A 23018-nucleotide genomic window follows, 5' to 3' on the forward strand; every position below is an offset into this window, starting at 1 on the left:
TGGGGATGTGACATGACAGCAATGGAAAACAAATGCACTAATTTGGGTCTTTACCGCAAAGGGTGGAGCCTCAAGAAGTGACACCACTCTCTGTATATTGTCTTAAAATGTGACGCTATCACAGTAAAAGCAACTGCAATGTGAAATTTTGTGCTAAAGCTGACACCATCATTTTTGAAATTCTAGTTCATTCAATCAGGTTTAGGTGTGAGAATTTAGGTAAAATGTATAGTCAAGAAAATTCTATGGGTTCATATCCCCCGAGCCGCCCCCCTCCCCAAGTGAATTGGCCAAGACTGCCTTTTTTTTTTTTTTTTTTGTCATTTTTCCATTCCTGAAATGGAGCCAGGAGACCAGGTTATAGACCATTGGTACTGCACAACATTTGAGGTGGAGTGTCATTGGACTTTGGACGTGAAGACTTTGACTAAAGTCTTCACTTTGCTGGATTGGAGATAAGCTTTTTCCCTGAAGCTTAGTTTTTTCATCTGTAAAATGGGATTCCTACATGTCTGTACCGTTAATAAGAACAGTTGCCATAAAAGATGGCCTCAACCATTCCTCTGTAACCTTAGATTTTGCTTTGGCTATTGTTGTAGACTAAATGTTTCTCTACCTCCACCCCACCACCTACTTCTCACACACTATTTGTGTGTTGAAGCCCTAACCATCAGTGTGGCTATATTTGAAGATGCTACCTCTAAAAAAATAATTCAGGGTAAAGGAGGTCATAAGGGTGGAGTTCTTATCTGATAGGATTAGTGTTCTTATAAGAACAGACGCCAGAGAGCTCTCTCTCTCTCTTTCTCTGGGTTTCTCCCTCTCTCTCCCCACCCGTCCCCAGATGCACACACTGAGGAAAGGCCATGTGAGCACACAGGGAGAGGGTAGTCATTTGCATCCCAGGGGGATAGTTCTCACCAACCCTACTGGCACTTTGTTCTTGGACTTCTGGTCTTCAGAGTCATGAGAAAATAAACCTCTGTTGTTTGAGCCATCCAGTTTATGGCATTTTGTTATGGCAACACTAGAAGACTAACACAGGCACTTATCAAAGGCTCTGGGTCTGAACACTAGACTGGCAGGAATGGACACCAGTCTGCAACAGATGCACTCACATGCGATGGTCATCATAGGAATTCTGGAATGTGCTTCTCCGCATTAAAATCTGCAGCCGGCATCATGTTGTGGGTAAGCAGGGACCTGACTCTTGATCTTGCATTCTTAGGAAGGTTACTTAAGCTCCCTGACTGATATGTTCAATCTGTAAATTGGAGACGACTAAACCCACCTTATCTTGTTGTTGTTAATTGAGAAAATGTATCTCAAGTCTCACTTTGGCATCTATTCCACAGCAGGAACTCAGTGCCTGTTGGATCTTTTTTCTCTAGGTGATGTGCTAAGCCATAGGTAGAGCCCAGTACCCAGGACAAAGCAAAGCAAAGCTGCTAGCACGTGAACTCCAGGAAGTTTCACCATTGACACAGTAAAGGGAGAGAAGGTGTCTCAGTTCTGGAACTGTACACCCAGTGAGCTCTGAGCCGGAGCTCCGGCAGGAGAATCCTTTGGGGATTTGACAGATGGGTATTTGTGCAAAGATGTCATTTACATACTGTTACAGCCATCACCAAGGCTCTCTAGGGCATAGCCTCTTGGGGGAAGTCTTGGACCTGCTGCAAGAACTGGGATGTGAGCCTGAACCCATTTTCCAACTTTCCACCCAATACCTTTGCTAGACTTCGTAGAGTCAGGACATGATAAGAAGGCTGGGAAGAACAACCATCACTCCAGGTCAGAAGAGACTTTTGCCCCCAGGAGTAAATCTAAGTATTTTGGTGTACTTCTTTAGAGAGAGAGAGAGGAAGAGAGAGAAAGAGACATTTGTTTTAAATATAGAGTTATATCTATTTATCTATCAATGTATTATCTATTTTCTAACAATTAACTAGAGGTTCAATATTCTTTACCCATGAACCTTTTAATTTTTACAATTTCTGTGTGTGCATGTGTGTGTATGTGTATATGTGTTTGTATGTTGCTGGGTAAGGGTCCATAAGCTTTAGTTAGATTGTTAAAGAGCTACTTCAAACAGTAAAGAGTCAATGAGTTTATGAACAGAATCAATCAGTCAATCAATCAATCATACATCTGCCTATCTAATCTATAGATATGCAAGTTAAAACTATTTAAATTATATACCTATACAGTTGCTTGTAATAAAATATATTGAATTAATGCTATAAATTTTAATCTTTTTCTCTAGTTAAAATTATTTGTAAATATTGCAAATGATTTCATAAAATGGATGTATCAAGATGCAGTTACTTTTGTATTACTGAATACTTAGCATAATTCAAATGTGCTGCCATTTAAAATATATTATAAAATCTGTGAATATGTTTAAGTATCAGTACATATTTTAGATTAGCTTTTTAAACTCCCAAGTATGGAATTATTGGGCTAAAAATGGGTATTTTAATGTTGCTTACTTAATATTATGAAATTGCTCTCTGGAAAGTTTATTTCAATTTAAAATTTTACTATGAGTGTTAGGAAGTGCACTTCTCATAATGCACTTGCTGGTACAGTGTGTTGGTATTTTCACTTTATTCAGCCTTCACAATGACCATGTTAATTACGTTTTATTTCCATTTTATAGCTGAGGAATTGGAATATAGTTTTATACCCAAGAATTGAAATGCAGTTTTTCTTGCCAGGAAAGTATGCCACTTGGAAAAGTATTTTTTGTTGTTGTTGTTGCTGTTGATTTTTTTTTTTTTTTTTTTTTGAGACAGAGTTTCACTCTTGTTGCCCAGGCTGAAGTGCAATGGTGCTATCTCGGCTCACTGCAGCCTTTGCCTCCTGGGTTCAAGCAATTCTCCTGCCTTAGCCTCGTGAGTAGCTGGGATTACAGGCTCACACCACCATGCCCGGCTAATTTTTTGTATTTTTAGCAGAAACAGGGTTTCCTCATGTTAGTCAGGTTGGTCTTGAACTCCTGGCCTCAGATGATCTGTCCGCCTTGGCCTCCCAAAGTGCTGGGATTACAGTTGTGAACCACTGCGCGCAGCCTGTTGCTGTTGATTTTTAAACATTTTACCCAGTATCTTGAATAAAATTCACCTACTTGGCAAATATTAAAGACTTATAAACTAGATAAGGGAAGCAGCTGACTTACCCAGTCTAGAAAAGGCTTGTTCATCCTTTGGTACTGGCCTGCCAACACAAACAGACCGAGTGTTATTTTAATCACTGTGGTAGCTCCAAACATCAAAAAGACTGGGCCTTTGTTTTTCTCCAGAAATCTTTTGTCAGTTTTAATTAACTTATCTTGATTGTGATTTTTCAAAACTAAAGTGCGTTTTTGTTTATTTCCCATTCTACCTGTTGCTCTTGCAAAACAGGGACAAAGAAACAGGAGAAAAGAAAACAGAATTCAAATCAAACAGTGACTTGGAGGTAAGAAACTTTACCTCTACTGTAGCAGGTCAAAATTCCCATTGCAAGAGAAACATAATATGAGAAGATCTCTCGCAGCGATTGCTCCCGATGTCATGAGTCAGCAGCAGCTCAGCTAATGAGGCTTATTTTCCCTTCTCTTCCCCCACAAGGCACAGCATGTTGCAATTGCAATAATCTGTCCATACATCTGTCTCCTGAATAGACTATAAGTGTTTTGAGGACAGAAGTCATAGCTATTCATTCATCTATTTCTAGCGCCAGGCATAAGACCCCATATTGAACAATTGAGTTATGGACCAGGTGTTTGTTGAATGAAAACACAGCAGTTGCCTTTTCTCAGCACTCAACACTCTTATTTGGGCTTGTTTTATGAAGGATTTCCTGGGGTCATTCAGCCCACTCAGTATTCTATGTTTAAAATTTTACCCTCAAATTATGCAAAACCACTGCAGATTTTTTCATTCTTCATAAACTTTATTTTCCTAAATTGTATTGTAGTTTCCTGCTATTAGCCTGCATCAGGGAGCATTAGAAACAATTTTTTTTAATTTCCTTTTTTAAATTAAATTCTCTTTATTAGCACATATGTGAGAAGTTTCAGGTCTCAGGAGCAGAAGCTGCATGCTTCTTAGCAAGTGGTTTGCTTTGATTTAAGGATATTTCCCTTCTTCCTTTGGCTGCCAAGAAATTCAGGATAAATTTCTGAATTTCATCTAAGTATTGTAGAGGACCATGATGTGATAAGCATTTCTACTTCTTGTTCTGGCTTTATTATTTTCCTGTTTTTTTGCTTTTTCTTTTTTTCTTTTGTTTTGTCTTGTTTTTTTGAGACACAGTATCGTTCTGTCACCCAGGCTGGAGTGCAGTGGTGCAATGTCAGCTCACTGCAACCTCCACCTCCCGGGTTCAAGCGATTCTCGTGCCTCAGCCTCCCGAGTGGCTGGGATTACAGGAGCACAGCACCACGCCCAGCTAATTTTTTGTATTTTTAGTAGAAATGGGTTTCACTATGTTGGCCAGGCTACTCTCGAACTCCTGACCTCAAATGATCCACCTACCTTGGCCTCACAAAGTGCTGGGATTGCAGGTATGAGCCATGGAGCCTGGCCTTTTATTTTCTTGAACATTAGTTTTTTCACTCTGAATTCCCTTATCTTACCAAAATATGAAATAAAGAGTTGTTAATTGTATCAGCATGCCCAAACTTTTCTAAGGTGTAATGTACAAATTAATGCAAATTTGGCTCAGTGGAAACACAGTTCTCTGGAATTTGCCTAGGACCAGTACATATGGGAAGTGTTAATGAGACAGAGCTAATCTCTTTGAAATAATGAGCTGGGAGGAACAGAATCCTGCCTGCACCTGCCCCGGGTCCCAGCCCATCCTTGTGGTTGGATAGCAGCTTTACGGCACTGATGACACCTTCCTGACCCAGCACAATTACATCCCCACTGAGATCCCTGGCGGAGAAACCAACACGTTTTCCAGCCCTTTAGAGCAGCAATTTGTACTCTCTCATGAATCAAGTTAAATTAGTAAGGTCACCCATTAAAGACCAGCTGGCCCGGAAGGAGCAAATGAGCTCAGAATTATTGGGGATCTGCTCTGGCCCTTGTTATCGAGGAAAACAACTCCACTGTCTAATTCAGGGTTCAATATAATTTCATCGTAGGAAATTGGAGTCAAGGAGTGCGGTCATGATACTGACATCTTCTTGGGGAGCTGTGGGGTCTCCTTTCTCACCGGAGGCGAGCGTTCCAGCCTGAGACTCTCCCAGATTCCCCAAATATGTTTCATGCCCTTTCTGTGTCTGCGGGTGCAGACCCTGCCTGGAGCACCTTCTCCCTCTCACCTCCGCTTTGCTTCCCAAATGCTCATCATCCTTTCAGATCCAATTTCCTTGCTTTTCTCTCTGACTACTCCAGGCCACATCAATCTCGCTGAATTGTTAACGCATGTGTTTTCTGTCTCACTCACCGTGACATTTAAATATGAATAGGCAGGATCCGATTACTTCTTTGTTTTGTGTTCTTTAGGGAAAGAATTGTCTTTTATCTCTCAGTCTCCTAGAGTACCAATCTGTGTCATCAGTGCAGAGTTTTGGAAAATGCAACTTTAAAGCCTGATCCTAACACTGTGCATCAGTTCATGTCACTCATTGCCCATGTCATACAGACCAGGTGCCCTGTGTGGCCCCCAGAGCTCAGCACAAACTGCCCCACCCTGCTCTCTGACCTCATCCCTTTTCAGCCTCTTCTCTCCTGGACCAAACTGTAGTCAGGCTACCTTGAACTCTCTTCTCTGTGAGGCCCTACCTTGTGGGATTCCACGTTCATTTCTGCATTGTTCAATTTTTGCAAGACTCCTGCTAAGTCAGTTTAGCCAGAATCTCCCATTCTCCATGCCTGATCAGCCTCCATATCTCATCCAATCAGGGCCCTCCTCTGCCACCTTCCTCTGGTGATGTCTGATCACCCTGGTCTGCCTTCTGCAAGAATCTTTTCAGGTCAGTTTAGCCGGAAACCACCTCTGCCCCCGCCCTTTCCCTTACCCCTGAGGTTTCCTCTTTGTAATTTTCCTTTCCCAGACCCTCACACCGCTCCCTTTAAGGGAGGAGACCACCCCTCCTATTGTCTTATGCCCAATTTCTGCCTCCAAAGAAAGAAGTAAAAACTAAAAGGTAGAAATGAAATCCACAGGCAGACAGCCTGGCGTTGCACCCTGGGCCTGGTTAAAGATTGACCCCTGACCTAACCAGTTATGTTATCTATAGATTCCAGACATTGTATGGAAAAGCATTGTGAAAATCCCTGTCCTGTTCTCTTCTCTCTGATTACTGGTGCATGCAGCCCCCAGTCATGTACCCCCTGCTTGCTCAATCAATCACAACACTCTCACGCGGACCCCCTTAGAGTTGTAAGCCCTTAAAAGGGACAGGAATTGCTCACTTGGGGAGCTCAGTTGTTGGAGACTTGAGTCTTGCCAAAGCTCCTGGCAGAATAAAGCCCTTCCTTCTTTAACTCGGTGACTGAGGGGTTTTGTCTGCGGCTTGTCCTGCTACACCTTAGCTATAAATTTCCACTTGTCCTTACTGTATTCTGAGTTGAGCCCAGTCTCTCCCGTACTGCACTCATTGCAGTAATCCCATACCTATCTCCATTGTCTGGAATAAAGCCTGTCTCAGCGTTCTGCAATAAGAATCATGAAACTCTTCCTTTACCTCTTTCTCACCTCTGACTTCAGCTGCTTCAGCCAGCCTCTCCTTGAGTCTCTCAGCACACCCAGCTCATGCTACTTCAGGAGCCTGCACACACCATCCCTCTGTCTAGAGCCCTCTTTTCTTGGCTCTGCCCATGCCTGGATCTTTGTCCACCATCCAACTGTGTCTGAAATGTCATCTCCCCTGGAGGGGTCTTCCCTGACTACTGGTGTCAGGCAAAAATTAAAGAGCACCTCTCCGGCCCTGTTCCTCACCACTCCTGGCACGTGGTATGGCAGTGAGAATGCTGCACACACGTGTGCACCAGGCCTGTCTCCTTTCCCTGTGGTGCTTGGCTGGCGTACATAACTCTCCTTCCCCTGCACTGGGCAGGTGGGTGGGCATGGCATGGATCTCCCAGCCCTGGGGCGTTGGCTGTGATAGACTCTAGGTTGCCCTTGACCTTCTATGCTCTTGTTCTTGCCTCTGTAGCTGGGCAGAGACCCCAAGGCCCATGGGGATGATGGAAGCTGTTGGGTAAAAGGGAAGTGAATCACAATGACTGTTTGGAAAAAGCCTTCCTTTGATCCACATTGGATTGTGATGTGAGGACAAAATAAACCTTTATTATATTCCACTAACATTTGTAGTTTATTCATTATAGATGGTAGTCCTCCCTGATTAATATTTTTTTTTTAAGTTTCTCCATAGCATCTAGGAACAAAGCCAACCAATAAATAATCTAGTTACAGACTGTGGTACCTCCCTCTCCCCAGGCAGTGGCAAGATGTCAGGCTCCTGATGGCTCCTGCAACCCACGTGTAGCAGAGAGGGGCATATGGTGAATGCACAATCAATCAATAGTCAGTTGTCAAATATAGCATGTGGTACAGCAGGAACATGTCAGAACCGGGAAGCAGCGACAGAACCTTCCTCCTCCCGTGCTGAGTGAACAGAGCTTTACACTTCCCCTCATGGACCCAGATCCCCACCAAAGTGGCTCACCCAAACCCTTCCAGGTCTTCGCATCTTCCTGGACCTGAAAGATAGATAGGCTTCCTAGGGCCATTTTCTAAAAAGAGAAAGGGAGTTGCTCAGTAGATTTCACATCTGCATCCCGGCAGAGTTATGGTAGTGTTGCATGGATGTGTGGAGGGTCATCCATCACCCACAGACACCAGACAGCTCCAGAGAACAACTGACTTCTGTGTTTCCCTCAAGGAAGCATCTTTTTGCAAGAAACAATATCCCTTTGAAAGTTATTTTTAGGAGGGAAGTGAAGATGGATATACGCAGTGTAAAGCCCAGGAGAGCCTCCTGATAGGCAGAAGGCAATTACTCCAGCCTTGTGGCTGTCCCTTGAACAGCTCTTCTCGTGTCTGCAGAGGCCCAGCCAAGGATGACAGAGGTGCTTGGCCAATACCCAGCCAACTGAGGTCCCCTGGACATTTGCATCAGACTCACCTTGGGAGCTGAAAAAAGGAAATAAGGCAAAACCTGAGCCCCAGAGAAAACCAATTGAATCAGTCTGCTTTTTTCCTCCAGCTCCTCTGGTGACATTTATTCACCCTGAAGTTTTAGAACCACTAACATAGAAGCTCCAATTCCCTTCCAAAGGAAGACAGGCCATTGGGTAAATAGAGACTCTCAGATTATTTTCATTTGGAAGCACTTCTGGGAGCTCAAAACTCTGGAGGTGCAGGGCCGGTGCCTTCATCTATGCCCCCATTTAGTGGCTTTGCAGGGACAGGGTAGCTGGTGGACCTTCAAGTGCTGTTGCCATGGGATATTCACATTCAAAGGAAATCCTGAACTGGAAGAATTCCCAGTGGGTCCCATGGCGAGAATATGCTTATCTTGCATGAGAAGAGAAATAAAAATAGGAAGCCTGCAGAGGTTTAGCACTTTCTATTTCCCTAGGAAAGCAAGTCAGTTAGCAGGTTGCTTAGACATTCTCAAGCCAGACAGGTTCCCCAAGCAAAACCAGCTTCTGGTTTCATTTCAGTTTCAAGAGAAGACTCAGGGGAGTGGAGAAGGGGAGGAGAGGTGTGGCAAAGATCAGAGTTGGCTCCAAATCTGCAGGTTGCCACCTGGACTTAAGAATATGTGTTGAAAATTGAGGGGTCTGAGTCCCAGCTACCTGTCACTAACTACTCTGTGGCAGAGACAGTTGTGTGTCTCCCCATACCTATTTCCTCTGTCTTCTCAGGTACCAGAACCCCTTGCTGTTTAGCAGGGCACATGGTCGGAGCTACATGTCTTCCTTGTAGCTATGCATGGCCATAAGTCCAAGCTTTGGTCAATGGAATCTAGGTAGAAAATCAAGTCAGAATTTCCAGGATACTTCCTGAAGTTGTTATGCACTTTTTATTTCTCCTTTTTCTTTTCTTTCTCCATCCTGTTGCCTCGAGGACAGACATCATGATTTTAGGCTGTAAGATTAAGGCCAATACAAGGGAGGGAGCAAAAAGGCAGGAAGAACAGGGTCTCTGAGGACTTCCAGGAGCAGAGCTGCCAAAGAGCCTTGGACTGCTTACCTTGGGACTTGACTTACATAAGAAAAAAAAAAAATAAACATCTATCATGTTTAAGCCCCATGAATTTTTTTAAGTGCCTTGCAGCCTTTGATGTTTTATCTCCTTATGGAGGTTAGTGTTTGGCAGTAACATAGCAGAGCAGCTGATCAAAGGCACGAGGAAGGCAACATGCGTTTCATGGGAGCTGAGTAGAGAAGTTTTAGGTTTCAATCCTGGCCCTGTCACTCTTGAGCCATGTGACGTCAGGCAAACCCATTACTTATAAGCCTCAGTAAACTAGGGTTAACTTGTAGAATGCGAATAATACTACTTACCCCCAAATGGCTGTTGAGAAGTTTTGGTCCATGGAATTTAGGTGGGAAATCAACTCATAATTCCCAGAGGATAACTTCTTGGCTCAGCGCCCAGTAACAAGATGCTGTGTTGTGTGTTTGACTTTTCAAGTTTAACATCACAACCAAATCCTTCTCACTCAACCCAGGTCGTTACCACTGCTTTCAGATCTATATTGAGAACTTGTTCATTTTTTAGTGCTCATTTTCAAGCAAAATGTGTGGCTTTTTCAGCATTCATCTCTGTTGATATCCACCTGCTGATTCTTCACAAGGGTTCTTCAAGCTGGGATCCCCTTCAGCTGTGAGGAACAGGGATTCAGTGGCCACCATCATCTGGGTGTCCCCTTATCATAAGATTTAAAAAAATCCTGAGGCCAAAATCATCTGGCACATAACACCAACGAATGCATTGTTATGGATTTGAGTTCTACTTTGCTGATGTCTTTCCAAACTTTCTGACTTCTCTTGGACTTTGCTTACCTTATCTTTTTTTTTTTTTTTTTTTTGAGATGGAGCTTCACTCTGCCACCCAGGCTGGAGTGCAGTGGCACAATCTTTGTTCATTGCAACCTCGGCCTGCTGAGTTCAAGCGATTCTCCTGCCTCTCAGCCTCCCGGGTGGCTGATATTACATGCGTGCACCACCACGCATTTTTTGCTGGCTAATTTTTGTATTTTTAGTAAAGATGGGGTTTTACCATGTTGGCCAGGCTGGTCTTGAACTGCTAACCTGAAGTGATCCACCCGCCTCAGCTTCCCAAAGTGTTGGGATTACAGGTGTGAGCCACCATGCCTGGCTGGTTTACCTTATCTATACAGTGAGAATAATAAGATCAGTACTGTGAAGCTAAATTAGATAAGTTTATAAAGTGCCAGGCACAAACTGGGGACTCTATGTATGTGGATGTCTTTCCTTTTTCCTCATCCTCAGGTCCTAAGACTTGGTGGTGGTGTAAGAGAACCAGGGTTCAAACTCTGGGGTCTGGATTGACAGCCCCATGCACTTTGTTTCCTCTATACTGTGCTGCCTTTCGCAGTTTTTATCTTTTAGGAACCATACAGTATTTGGGGACAGAGGGCATCAAGCTGATTTTACCCCAGTGTAATGAGAAATAGGGTAGTCCACGCCCTTTCCCCTGGGAGGTTCCAAACTTCAGAACATCTTCAGTTTGGCATCGATCTACACTTGTGGGGAAAGGGAGAAATCTACTTTCTTGCATTCCTTTTCACCATCTCTGAGTAAAGGATTATGAGAGTAAATGAGTTTTGACTATATGGCTTATAATTGGGAAGAAGAAGAAAAGAGGAAGGAAGAGGGGAATGAGAGAGAGAGAGATAGATATAGAAAAAAAATATCTATACATTTACATGCCATATAACCATATTTTGGTCAATGATGAATCACATATATGACCATGGTCTCATAAGAATATAATGGAGTAGAAAAATTCCTATTACTGTTATAGGAGTTATTAATAAATTATTTTAGGCAAATGGAGAGGAAAAGGGGTCCTTGGAAAGTTTTTGTTTCTTTTAAAGCAGCTCCAGAAATGCTTCTTGTCTAGTAGGAAAGCCTGGGCTCTTGGATCCAGCTAGCAAACTTTGATATGGAAATGTCAGCCATTAGAAACTGGGTCCACCCAAACTTGGTGATTCCTGCCCTCTTTTTCTTACCCTTGTCCCCACATGTGCCTGGCAACACGGCCACCCCCACGTACCCCCACGTGTGTAGAACATCATGGTGCCTTGCATTTGCATATTAAAGGTTAGGGTAGGAGGGCCAGTTTTTTCACATGCTACATGAATGACATGCCTGTTCAAACCAATCCCCTAAGCCCTATGCAAATCAGGCACTACCTCCTCCAGCCTCCTCCTATAAGCAACAAATTTCTGCCACACAGGGGTTTTGTCTTTGTTCAAATCCCCCTCTGTCTCTGTATGGGGGAGCTGTTTTCTTCTTCCTTCCTTCTTTCTTGCCTATTAAACTCTCTACTGCTTAAAACCACTCCACATGTGTCCATGTCGTTTTATCCATTTCGGCACAAGACTAAGGACCCTGATGTTCCTCCACTGATCGGATCTGTATCATTACCTAATGATGTTGTAGCCATTATAACATCATAGCACAATGTATGACTCATGTGCTTGTAGCGGTGACATTGGTGTAAACAAGCTCACTGTGCTGCCAGTCATATGAAAGTCTAGCACATACAATTATGTACAGTATGTAATACTTCATAATGATAAAATAACTATAACACTGGTTTGTGTGTTTACTATATCATACTTTTTATTGTTATTTTAAAGCATCCTTCTACTTATTAGAAAAAGTTAACTGTAAAACAGTCTCAGGCAGGCCCTTTAAGAGGGATTCCAGAAGAAGTCATTGTTATCCTAGGAGATGACAGCTCCATACGTGTCATTTGCCCCTGAAGACCTTCTAGTGGGACAAGATGTGGAGATGGAAGGCAGTGATATTGATGATCCTGACACTCTGTGGGTCTAGGCTAATGCGTGCATTTGTGTCTTAGTTTTTGGCAAAAACATTTAAAAAGTAAAAAAAAAAATTAAAAATTAAAAAATTAAAAATAGAAAAAATCCTTCCGGAATAAGGACATGAAGAAGGGAAATATTTTTGTAAAATGGTACAATGCGTTTGTGCTTAAGATAAGTCTTATTAGGAAAGAGTCAAAAAGTCAGAAAACTTTAAACATTTATAATTATAAAAGTTATGGTAACCTAAGGTTAATTTATTATTGAAGAAAAAACATAGTTTTATCAGTTTGATGTAGCCTAAGTGTAGAGATTCTAATGTCGATGTGGGATTACGGTGATGATCAAGCCTTCGCATTCACTCACCACTCATTCATTAACTCATCCAGAGAAAGTTCCAGTCCTCAAGCTGCCTTTATGTTAAGTGTCCTACACAGGTGTACCCCTTTTATCTTTTATGTTGTATTTCTACTGTTCCTTTTCTATGTTTAGATACACAAATTCTTACCATTGTGTTATAACTGCCTACGATATTCAGAACAGCAACATCCTGTACAGGATGTTTTGTTTGTAACCTAGATGCAATAGACCCTGCTATATGGCCTAGTTAAGTAGTAGGTTACGCAATCTAGGTTTGTGTAAGTACATTCTACGACGTACACACAATGTTGAAATCACCTAATGGTGTATTTTTCAGAATACGTCCCCATTAGTATGTGACACATGACTGTGTGTGTATATATATGTGTATATACATATACATACATACACAGACACACACATATAAAGAGAGAGGAGAGAGAGAGAGACTCAGTCATCTAGCCCTCTGGGTATTTCAGTTTATTCACTGAACAACAGTTCTTTGATCTGAAGATTATGAGCTAATAATTCGAAGCCACAAATAGTCCAAACTCACAGAAATAGCTACACGGGAAACATTTAGTGGGGGTTTGAAGAACAGGCATAATGTTCTAAGTAGGTGGCCCTTGGAAGTTTATTTCTATTCTCTAGTTCTTAATTTCCTCTTATGCAAAATACAGTAATACAATCTCAGACTACCCGAGTCCCCAGGACCTTTAATTTTTTTTTTTTAATCTGTGCCCAAAGCTGGTTATATGGACCTATCACAAATTGGTTGAATGAATGGATGGGTGAGTGGGTGAATGGTGATAGGGAAGGCAGCTGCCTCCTATCTCATTCCTTGATTGCCCTTAGAAATGCAAATGAAATAATAGAGACATTTGTTATCTAGAGAATTGAGAACAGCTTCTTGGTGGGAACAGTCTGGATAGTTTCCTTCTCTCTCTTTTTAACCCTTGGTCAGCAATTCTAAAGGATGGCCCAGAACTACTTGAATTGGAATTATCTTGTTAAAATTAGGGATTCCCTGGCCTTACCATATGCCTGCCAAAGAGCGTAAACCCTAACATGGGCTTGAAAATATTCATTTTCAACTGTTGTGATTTTTAACTATTGTAATCGAATTTTGAAGACAATGTTAATCCTCGAGTTTACCAATCTTGGGATGATTTGAAATCCTGGCTTGTCCCAGAGATTCAACTATCAATTTTTGTATTTGTTTCTGTTCATGAATATTCCCAACACCCTGGGGAGAGAACCAGGATGCCAGCGTCTGCTAAATACAGGCATTGCAGCATCTGGAAACAGCCAGCAGGGGGCATTGGATGCTCACATATTCTATACCTGCCTGTCTCCCTCTTGTCCTAAAATCCTTATTAATTTTTCTTTTACAAGTAGGAAAAATTAACCTTGAAGACTGCTTTCCTTAGAAAAACTTAAAAGTAGTATTTTCCTGGACAAAATGAAATTTCTTGTCTTTTAAGTCAAATCAGCTAATATCTATCTTCATCAATGTTTTCATTATACGTGGAGGCTTAAGACAGAAGGACCCATTTTCTAAATAGGGCTATCTTTTCCAGTTTCATTCTTTATTTAGGGGAAGGAGAAAAACTCATGAATTTATTTTATGGAAAGCATTTCACTGTTCTCTGTGTATCAGCCTCCGAGAAGGTATTGACCTTGACAGACTGTCCCAGTTTGAACATGTGTCTGTCTTCTCCAGGCTTGGAATGGTTTTCTAAAGAATATTTTTTGATAGATTGTTTTTAGCATACAAAATCATATGCTACTGTAGAAAGTTATAAGACACAGATATGCAAAAAAGAAGGAAATAAAAATTACTGTACTGTTACCACAAATAATCCAAATATACAAATATTTGATTATAGTCAAGTCACTCTTACACATACACGGACACACACATAATCACACATACCACACATCATAGATATATAGTTTATAAATATACAATCACTCTTTGTACACTATTTTTACCTGCGTTTTCACAAAATCACATGCTATCAACATATCCATGGCAATGAATATGCTTCAACATCATCATTTTAATGGCTCCCTAGTATTTTCTCACATGAACGCCCTCTCCTGTTTTCAAATGATCCCATCGTCAAAAATCAGAAACAACTTGAAGTATCTGGGAATGTTATCAAACCACCGTCGCTCAGTCTTTTCTGTAAATCCTCATGCATATCTTAATTAGATCAGGTCTGCTACTCTTTGGTAGACATTTGTAGTGGTTCATAAGTGTGCCTAGGCTGATTCGTAAGTATGCATAGGTCTGCTGGGCTGTTATTTCTTTCTCTCTCTTTTTTTTTTTCTTTTTTGAGATGGAGTCTCGCTCTGTCACCCAGAGCGCCCAGGCTGGAGTGCAGTGGGGTGATCTCAGCTCACTGCAACCTCCGCCTCCCAGGTTCAAGTGATTCTCCTGCCTCAGCCTCCCGAGTAGCTGGGACTACAGGTGCCCACCATCATGCCCGGCTAATTTTTGTATTTTTAGTAGAGATGGTGTTTCACCATATTGGCTGGGCTGGTCTCAAACTCCTGACCTTGTGATCCGCCTGCCTTGGCCTCCCAAAGTGCTGGAATTACAGTCGTGAGTCACTGCACCTGGTCTGGACTATTATTTTGAACAGACTGGGAAGGTCATAATTTGCTGCTGAGTGTTTCGTTCTGGTAAGGTGTAGGTTCAAGTGTGTATGAGCAGGCCTGGGCGACTTTATATCAATGGACTCTTGTGGGGTTTCGATTTGTTTTCTTTTTCCTGCTGGTGTCTCTAGATTGCTGTTAAGGAAACAGAGTGCCCATCTGCCCATTTCTCTCTGCCTTAACCTAGGTGGGGAGCAAGATGGGAGGAAGAGGGTACAGGTAGGTGGACCTGGCTGCTCTATTTTACCTGTGTGCTTTATGATTCACCAGTCACCAAGCACATCAGACAAGCCACTTCATTCCCAGGTACCACTCCCTTAGAATATTCTCTACCCTCCAGGATGCCAGTGCAGGATGGGAGGGGTGAGAGGTGCAGGTAGCTGGAGAGGTGCATTTGATACTAAAGACCCCAACACAATTTGGTATCATCTACCTTGAGAGAACACAACCTTGTTTAGGCCTGACTGGGAAGTTGAATGAAAACTTTTTCTGTAGAGGGATTAAGGCTGGGTGCTCTCTCCCTGTGTGAACTCATATTTCCCACTTTCACTTTTGCTTTTGCCCTGTTCTCCTGGCTGCTGCGTGGGACATGCTGAGTGCTGGTTATGTACTCCAACATGCTCTATAGTGAAACTTTCAAATGCCTTTGCCGATTATGTAACTCCTCATGACTCCATCGCTTCTTTGTGTGTTTCCTCTGGACAATGTCTCCATTTTTCTGCCTCATTCCAGTCATTCTATCTAGACACTAGCTTTCTAGGGAAGTTCTGTGGGATTTTCCCTGAAATAATAACCCTCCCTGATGAATACTACATACTTTTACTCAAACTTTAATGGGCTCCTGTTAAGTGCATAGTATCAGAAAATAGGCTATGAAGAGAGATACAGGAGAAGCATCAAAGATGGCTTTTGAACCATTCATTCTTTCCACCCATGTTTTGGGGGTAACCAATTATATGGAATTTAGTTGAATGAATATTAGTGAGTCACCGTAAGACTGGCACTGAGGTAGACTTATACCCGTTGCCCAGATGAAGGAACTCAGGCTCAGAAAGATCTGTGCTTCATGCAAAGCTGCACAGCTAAGTAGAGAGCCAGGATTCCCATCCAGCCAGCCAGCTTCCAAAGCTTTCGAGAGTCACAGATCAGGCTGTACCCTGGGGCAACCGGAAGGAATGGCATTAATAGCTAATGTCATTTCGAATAGGCCATAGTTTTATTGAAATAAAAACAAAAAAGAATGGAAATAACAGCCCAACAGACCCATGCTGACATTCCCACCACTTAGGTGACAGAGAGCCCCGACTCACCTGTGGCACTAATGAGGCGAGGCCATGACCTAGGGCAGAAAAGAGAACCAAGTTAAGCATCCATTGCTCCACCTCCACCGACCCCCCACATAGGAACAGGCAGTCATCAAACGTCATTGTACAAGTCAGCCTCTGAAGCTGCTTTATGTATGTACTATTGTAGACCTGAAGTCACATATTATTCTGTTATATATAGAAATATTGTACATATTTCTATTTTCTGGAAAATAGCATGTAGAAGAAAATAAAAATTGACATCACAGGTTATATTTTGGTTATTCTCACGTACATAGCAGTATACGTACCGAAGATGTATGCATACATTTAAACACATATAGGTAGTGTTAAATCAAGCTTAGCCTAAAGCTGCCTCCTTACATATTTTGAGTTCTGCCTAAAGGTTTCTCTATACATCATGAACTATAAACAGACAGTAGCCTGTAGTTGTGGCAATCACTGAGTTTTGGCCAATCAAATGTAGCCAACTGTTTGAACTGTGTTCAAATCAGGCAAATGCCGAGCTGTAACCAATCCGGCTGTTTCTGTATCTCACTTCCGTTTTCTATACATCACTTTCCTTTTTCTGTCCATAAACCTTCTTTCACCATGTGGCTGCACTGGAATCTCTGAGCCTTCTCTGGCTGGGAAGGCCACCCGATTCTCAAACCATTCGTTGGTCAATTAAGCTCTTTTAAATTTCATTTGGCTGAAGTTTTTGTTTTATCAGTATAAATATAAAAGAGCCCAGCATGGTGGCACACACCTGCAGTCCCGTCCCAGCTCCTCAGGAGGCTGGGGCGGGAGGATCGCTTGAGCCCAGGAGTTCACGACCAACCTGGGCAACATAGCAAGATCTCTTGAAAAAATTATAATATAAAAGAATGTGTAGGATTTTGATGTTACAAATATATTCTATATCTTCAAATGTTATTCAAAAACAAGGTATTGATTATCTACCTCAGTAGTCCTCAACCATTTTGGCATCAGGGACCAGTTTCCTGGAAGATGGTATTTCCACAGACGGGGTTGGGGGATGGTTTCAGGATGAAGAGAAGAAATTGTTCTACCTCAGATCATCATACGTTAGTAAGATTCTCACAAAGAGCGTGAACCTAGATCACTCCCATGCGCAGTTCACGGTAGGGTTTGTGCTCCTATGAGAATCTAATGCTGCTGCTGATCTGACGGGAGGCGAAGCTCAGGTGATAATGCTTGTTCATCCACTGCCCACCTCCTGCTGTGCGGCCCAGTTCCTAACATGCCACAGACCAGTACTGGTTCGTGGCCCAGGTGTTGGGGACCCCTGATCTACATGATATTTTGAAGCGGCATTTAGGTTCTTGCTAGTCCTAACTATGTAAAATGATGTTGCCGTGTGTATTTAGCATTTTAAACCTCATCTCTGAATCTTTCTTTTTTTTTTTTTTGAGACAGAGTCTCTGTCGCCAGGCTGGAGTGCAGTGGTACGATCTCTCCTCCCGGGTCCAAGCAATACTGCCTCAGCCTCCTGAGTAGCTGGGATTACAGGCGCGTGCCACCACACCCAGCTAATTTTTGTATTTTTAGTAGAGATGGGGTTTCACCATGTTGGCCAGGATGGTCTCGATCTCTTGGCCTCGTGATCCACCCGCCTCGGCCTCCCACAGTGCTGGGATTACAGGCTTGAGCCACCACGCCCGGCTTGAATCTTTCTATAGAGAGAAGTTATCAAGCACAATGAAGGGGTCAAATAATGTGAACACTCTGGGCCCCTTGTTGCATATTACTCAGTAGCTTTCTGGATGAGCTGCACCAATTTATATTAATTGATATTCTTATGCATGGAATGTGAAGTGCTCGTCTCACTGTATCTCACCACCATTAAATCCATACCTTATAACCACTTTGCCTACATGGCACTTGATTCCGCATTTTACCCATTTCACTTTCTTGATGACTAGTGAGACTGAATTTCTTTTTTCCCAAAAGGTTTTGGGCCATTTATGTGTCTTCTTTGGTAAGTTGTCTGTACATGTCTTTGCCCATTTTTTTTTCTTTTTTTTTTTGAGACAGAGTCTCACTCTGTTGCCCAGGCTGGAGTGCAATGGTGCAATCTTGGCTCACTGCAACCTCTGCCTCCCACGTTCAAGCCATTCTCCTGCTTCAGCCTCACAAGTAACTGGGACTACAGGCATGCGCCACCACACTGGGCTAATTTTTTGTATTTGTAGTAGAGATGAGGTTTCACCATGTTGGCCAGGCTGGTCTCAAACTCCTGACCTCAGGTGATCCACCCGCCTCAGCCTCCCAAAGTGCTGGGATTACAGTTGTGAGCCACTGCGCCTGGCCTCATTTTCTGACAAGGTCTTTGTACAGCCGCAATCTAACCATTGGATGGGATCCTTTTAGAAACACTTTTTCCCTAGGTTTTGGGAATGCTTTGAAAAGCCCCGAGGCAGTGGAAGGCTCCCGAGGATGCTACTTCCGTGAGCTGACTTGTTTGTGCCTTTAATAATCCCTGGCCTTTGCATTACACCTTTCCTCCAAGGCGCTCAAAGTGCATCACAGGAGCAATTAATTGAACATCGCAACACACGCCAGGTGTAAATATTTATGAGGTCTCTTCGGTGTCTGGGACGTTGGGCACAGAATAGAGAAGCAGTAAGGTGTTTGTAACCAGGAGACCACGGTCTACAAGTTGAGTCTGACTTCAGCGTAACTTACTGCCTTCTGTTCACTATTTTAAACCCCAAATGAAATAACCTGTGGGCTCGCTATTATCGTCTCAAATATACAGAATAGGAAATAGGGTATTCAGAGGGCTCTACAACTTGCCGAATCCACAGAGCCTCTAAGTGTGAGGGATTTGACACCAGCCTATCTGCCTCCCTGGTCCCTACTGTCTCCCCTACCCCAGGCCTATAGGAAACGGCAAGTCCTGCTTAGGAGGCACCATGCAGCTGCGACCTCAGAGCCCTTGTGGTTAACAGTTGGCGCCCTTTCAAGCTGCCGGAGGTTCTGCAGAAATTAACAGTAAATCAGCCAGTGAGGAGCAAATCATTTATCGGGGGCCTGAGTGCTCTCTCTTGACACTTTAAACATATGGCCTCTTCTCTGATATCTTGGTCTTTGATTAAGGCCTCAAAAGGCTCCCAGGACTTGCAACTCATGACATGGGAAGTGGAAATGATATGTTTTTGTGATTGTGTACAGTGAGCTTAATGTAAGCGAGGCAAGCCATCCCGTTGATCGAAGGCAGAGCATCCAGCGCAGGCAGCATGCAAATCTGAGCTTGGGAATTTCAAAGAAAAGGCAAACTGTTCCTGAGATTCCAGAAGGAACTTTGACTTCTAAATTAGGGTTCTTGTTATCTTCCAACCCTGACCTTATCTGGATTTTAGAATCAAAGACAAACTAGTGCGAAAAAGCATGTTGGAGATAATGTCCAGTTTGTTAGTTTTTTAAATGGGAGAACTGGGGCCTAGAGTGGCTAGCGGGTTGTTTCCAGTCTCAGACACTTGGAGGCAGAACTGAAGTCTTCTGACATCTATAAAGAGTGGCACCAAACAGAAAATAAAATAACCCATATTTGTGAGCACCTGTTTGGGCCCTGAGATAGGTTCAACTCTGGCTGGTAGACATTTTTTTTTTTAATTGTCTGTGCAACCCATTTACATTCATTTTCACAATTTTTAGAATGTTCCTATTTACTTTTTTAACTTACAAAAAGCTGTACAACTTGATGAGTTAATGTGTACAACTTGATGAGGTTGGATATAAGTATATACTTGTGAATGGACGAGTATTACGTGATACTACTTTTATGATACATCTAAAATAGTCAAACTCATAGAGGCAGAGTGGAAGGGTGGTTGCCAAGGGCTGGGTGGAGGAGAAAATGAGGCGATATCAGTCAAAGGGTACAAAGCTTTGGTTAGACAAGATAAGTAAGTCCTCAAGATATACTGGACAGCATAGTACCTAACGGTACTATGTCATATAATTGAATTTTTGCTAAGAGAGTAAATCTTATATTAATTGTTCTTGACGTATACACACTTAATCATAATAATAAGTAAAGAGGGTGGGAGGAAACTTTTGGAGGTGATGGGTACGTTGAAGGCATAGACTTAGGCTGCTAGGTGTTTCCAGCTCCACTTCGCAGATTGCAACAAAAACTTAGGCGAGTTCAGCAACTTGCCTGAAGTGGCACAAGCAATCGGCAGGGCTGGGATTTGTCTAACTCCCTCCAAATCCCTTCTTATTTACAAGCCTATAGCAGCGACGTAGACCGGCAGAGTTCTTTTGTCTGGGAGCTTCCTCCCAATTGTCAAATCTGTCTGAAAGTGGCTTATCTGATCCACTCTGCCTCTCAGTGGGGCCCCAGAGTAATGGTGCTCATTCATATGTCACATCCTCTGGGATTATGCATCCTGGGGCTCTCCGTGCGTCAATGCAAGCCAAGTGAATTAGCAGAGGAAGCATCAGCAAAACAGGGAATGGTGTTGTTATTCCAGCTGAGCCTGCTGCTGTGAGCCAGAGAGCTGCAGAAAGAAAGCAGGGAGGGAAAAGAGGAAGGCTGGGACCAGCCACCTAGGGTCTGGGAGGGAGGGGATCGGGGAAGTGGCCCGAACACCATAGTTTTGTCTAGATGGATTGTGGACATTGTGTCTTGACACAAGCAATGGATGAGCTATCTGAAAGGACTCCTGTGTTAACACTCTGCAACTTGACAGTCCAGGGTGATTAATGAAAGGAACTGCTAGCAAACTTCGTGGAGATTTGATGTACTCTATCTGTGCTCAAGCAAGGCCCATGTGTTAGCAAGGTGCCTCTTGCCAGGGAATTACAAGGATGCACCCCAGCTGCCTTTTGTCAACAGCATCCATAACACGGCCACGTGCAAGCGGGCCACAGCTGGATGGTGTTATCACTTGGCAGCCACCCTTCTGCCTTCCCTATCTCTGCTGCCCTCCACATTTGGGCCTAAAGAAAGCAATTTTTCCTTCCTCTCTATTTCTGCTATGTATAAGCAGGTGTCAATACTGTGGCAAGAAAGTTCATGGCACAGGAAATGAACAAGGCTGACTTTTGGAGGTCTGTGGTTTTTAATATTTAAAGCTCATTACAAATACAGATTTTTAATTCTGAATTATTTTTAATTTGTAATACTTTTGAATAATTTAATACATCTAATAATCTTTAATTTTTAAAGGCTGCTAGAGTAAACTCCTCCCCCTCTTCCACTTCTCTCTCCTGCTGCCCAGCAGAACTGGCTCTGATGAAGTAGACAGGGCATGCTTGCCTTCTACCTATCCATGGGAACAGAGTTTGGATGGTGTGTTATTCCAGTCCCATAGAGAGGGATTCAGTTCTGTCTCCAGGGTCAAGCTACTGGCATGGAGATGAATCTTTCTTTGCCCCCTTGAGTGTGGTATGCAGTCCTTTGGGTCTCCCCAGGCACCGACTATTAGTCCAGAATTCAGCAGCAAAACCCTTGGGAAAATATCAGGGTGATTTCATACCGCCAGCCTTCTCTCCCTCTCAAACTTCTGAAATTAACTGGTGCAGCTCCACATCTCATTTTAAGTTCATCCCCTGAAATTAGAAGGCTACTCTAGAATAAGATTCTCTAATTTTTGAAAGACAATTTGTACTTCTAAGAGTTACTCATTTTAAATATAATCTAGATAAATCAAGGAAGGATGGAAAGTTTCTGCATTCATCACCTTCTTCCCTCTAGTTGAATGTCTGCACTGCATCTGGAACTGAGCACTGTACAAAAATGATTTCACTCAAACCTCATAGCAATTCTTGGTGGAAAGCATCCTTATCTCAATTTTAGGGCCATTGCAAAATATCACTAGTGCCAAAAGGGACATTAAACACCATAAACGAACCCTTTAATTTTGCAGATGGATTAGCTGAGGTTAGCCCCCTTGGGAGTCCCACTGAGCCTGTCTGATGATACATCTCTCCACCACTCAAAGGTGGAGCGTTTGCATCATGGAGCTGTGGGGACTATGGTTTGGAAATGCACAGTGTGCTCAGAGAGTAGGGAATCTGGAGGGATGAATGAACAAAGCCTGTGTCATCCTAGAGGTCGTGTGGAGGTTTGCAAGAGTAAAGGATGCTTAGAACTGTGTCTCACAGAGGTAACATAGGAACACACAGCATTGATTTGAGAGAGGAGTGGACTCTATAATATTCTAGGGAATAGGTAGTGATGGCCTGGACAGACTGTTTATCTTGTTTCCCATGTGGCCACCAATGCCCTCTTCTCCTTACTGGGCACATTCCTGGTACCTATGTAATGGAACTCACACTGGCATAACTAGAACGTAATGCAACTGGAATTCTCAGACTGCCTACCCTGAACCTCTAGCTCCTAAAAGGGAGGCCTGGTGCCTAACACAGTGCCTGCAGCATGTGCACACCAATGGGGTGCTGAATGGGTAAGAGTGAGTGAATGTGTGAGTGAATGAATGCCACAGGCACATGCAGAGGGAAGTATACAAAAGAGGGCATCCCAAAGTGAGACGGGCCAGAGATACACTGCAGATCACGTCTGGGTCTATACCTGGACCTGTGCTATCCCAACAAGGCCAATGCAGTGCCTAGCATGTAGTAGGAAACTACTCCACGTGTGTGCACAAGTGCCACTTAAATCCCCCTGGAAT

General features: G+C 43.0%; 1 protein-coding gene across 1 annotated transcript in view; it reads right to left on the minus strand.

Moving 5' to 3' along the window:
- CLNK (cytokine dependent hematopoietic cell linker) overlaps nucleotides 1-23018 on the minus strand; it is a 119414-nt gene that overhangs the window by 79769 nt on the left and 16627 nt on the right. Inside the window, exons 3-4 of the mRNA XM_063723764.1 lie at nucleotides 16360-16388; nucleotides 3179-3216 (exon numbers count right to left, since the gene is read on the minus strand). Of these exons, the coding sequence (XP_063579834.1) occupies nucleotides 3179-3216; nucleotides 16360-16388 (67 nt within the window). The remainder of the gene's footprint in view (nucleotides 1-3178; nucleotides 3217-16359; nucleotides 16389-23018) is intronic.

The sequence above is a fragment of the Pongo abelii genome, chromosome 3 (genome assembly GCF_028885655.2).
Source record: "Pongo abelii isolate AG06213 chromosome 3, NHGRI_mPonAbe1-v2.0_pri, whole genome shotgun sequence".
NCBI lineage: Eukaryota > Metazoa > Chordata > Mammalia > Primates > Hominidae > Pongo > Pongo abelii.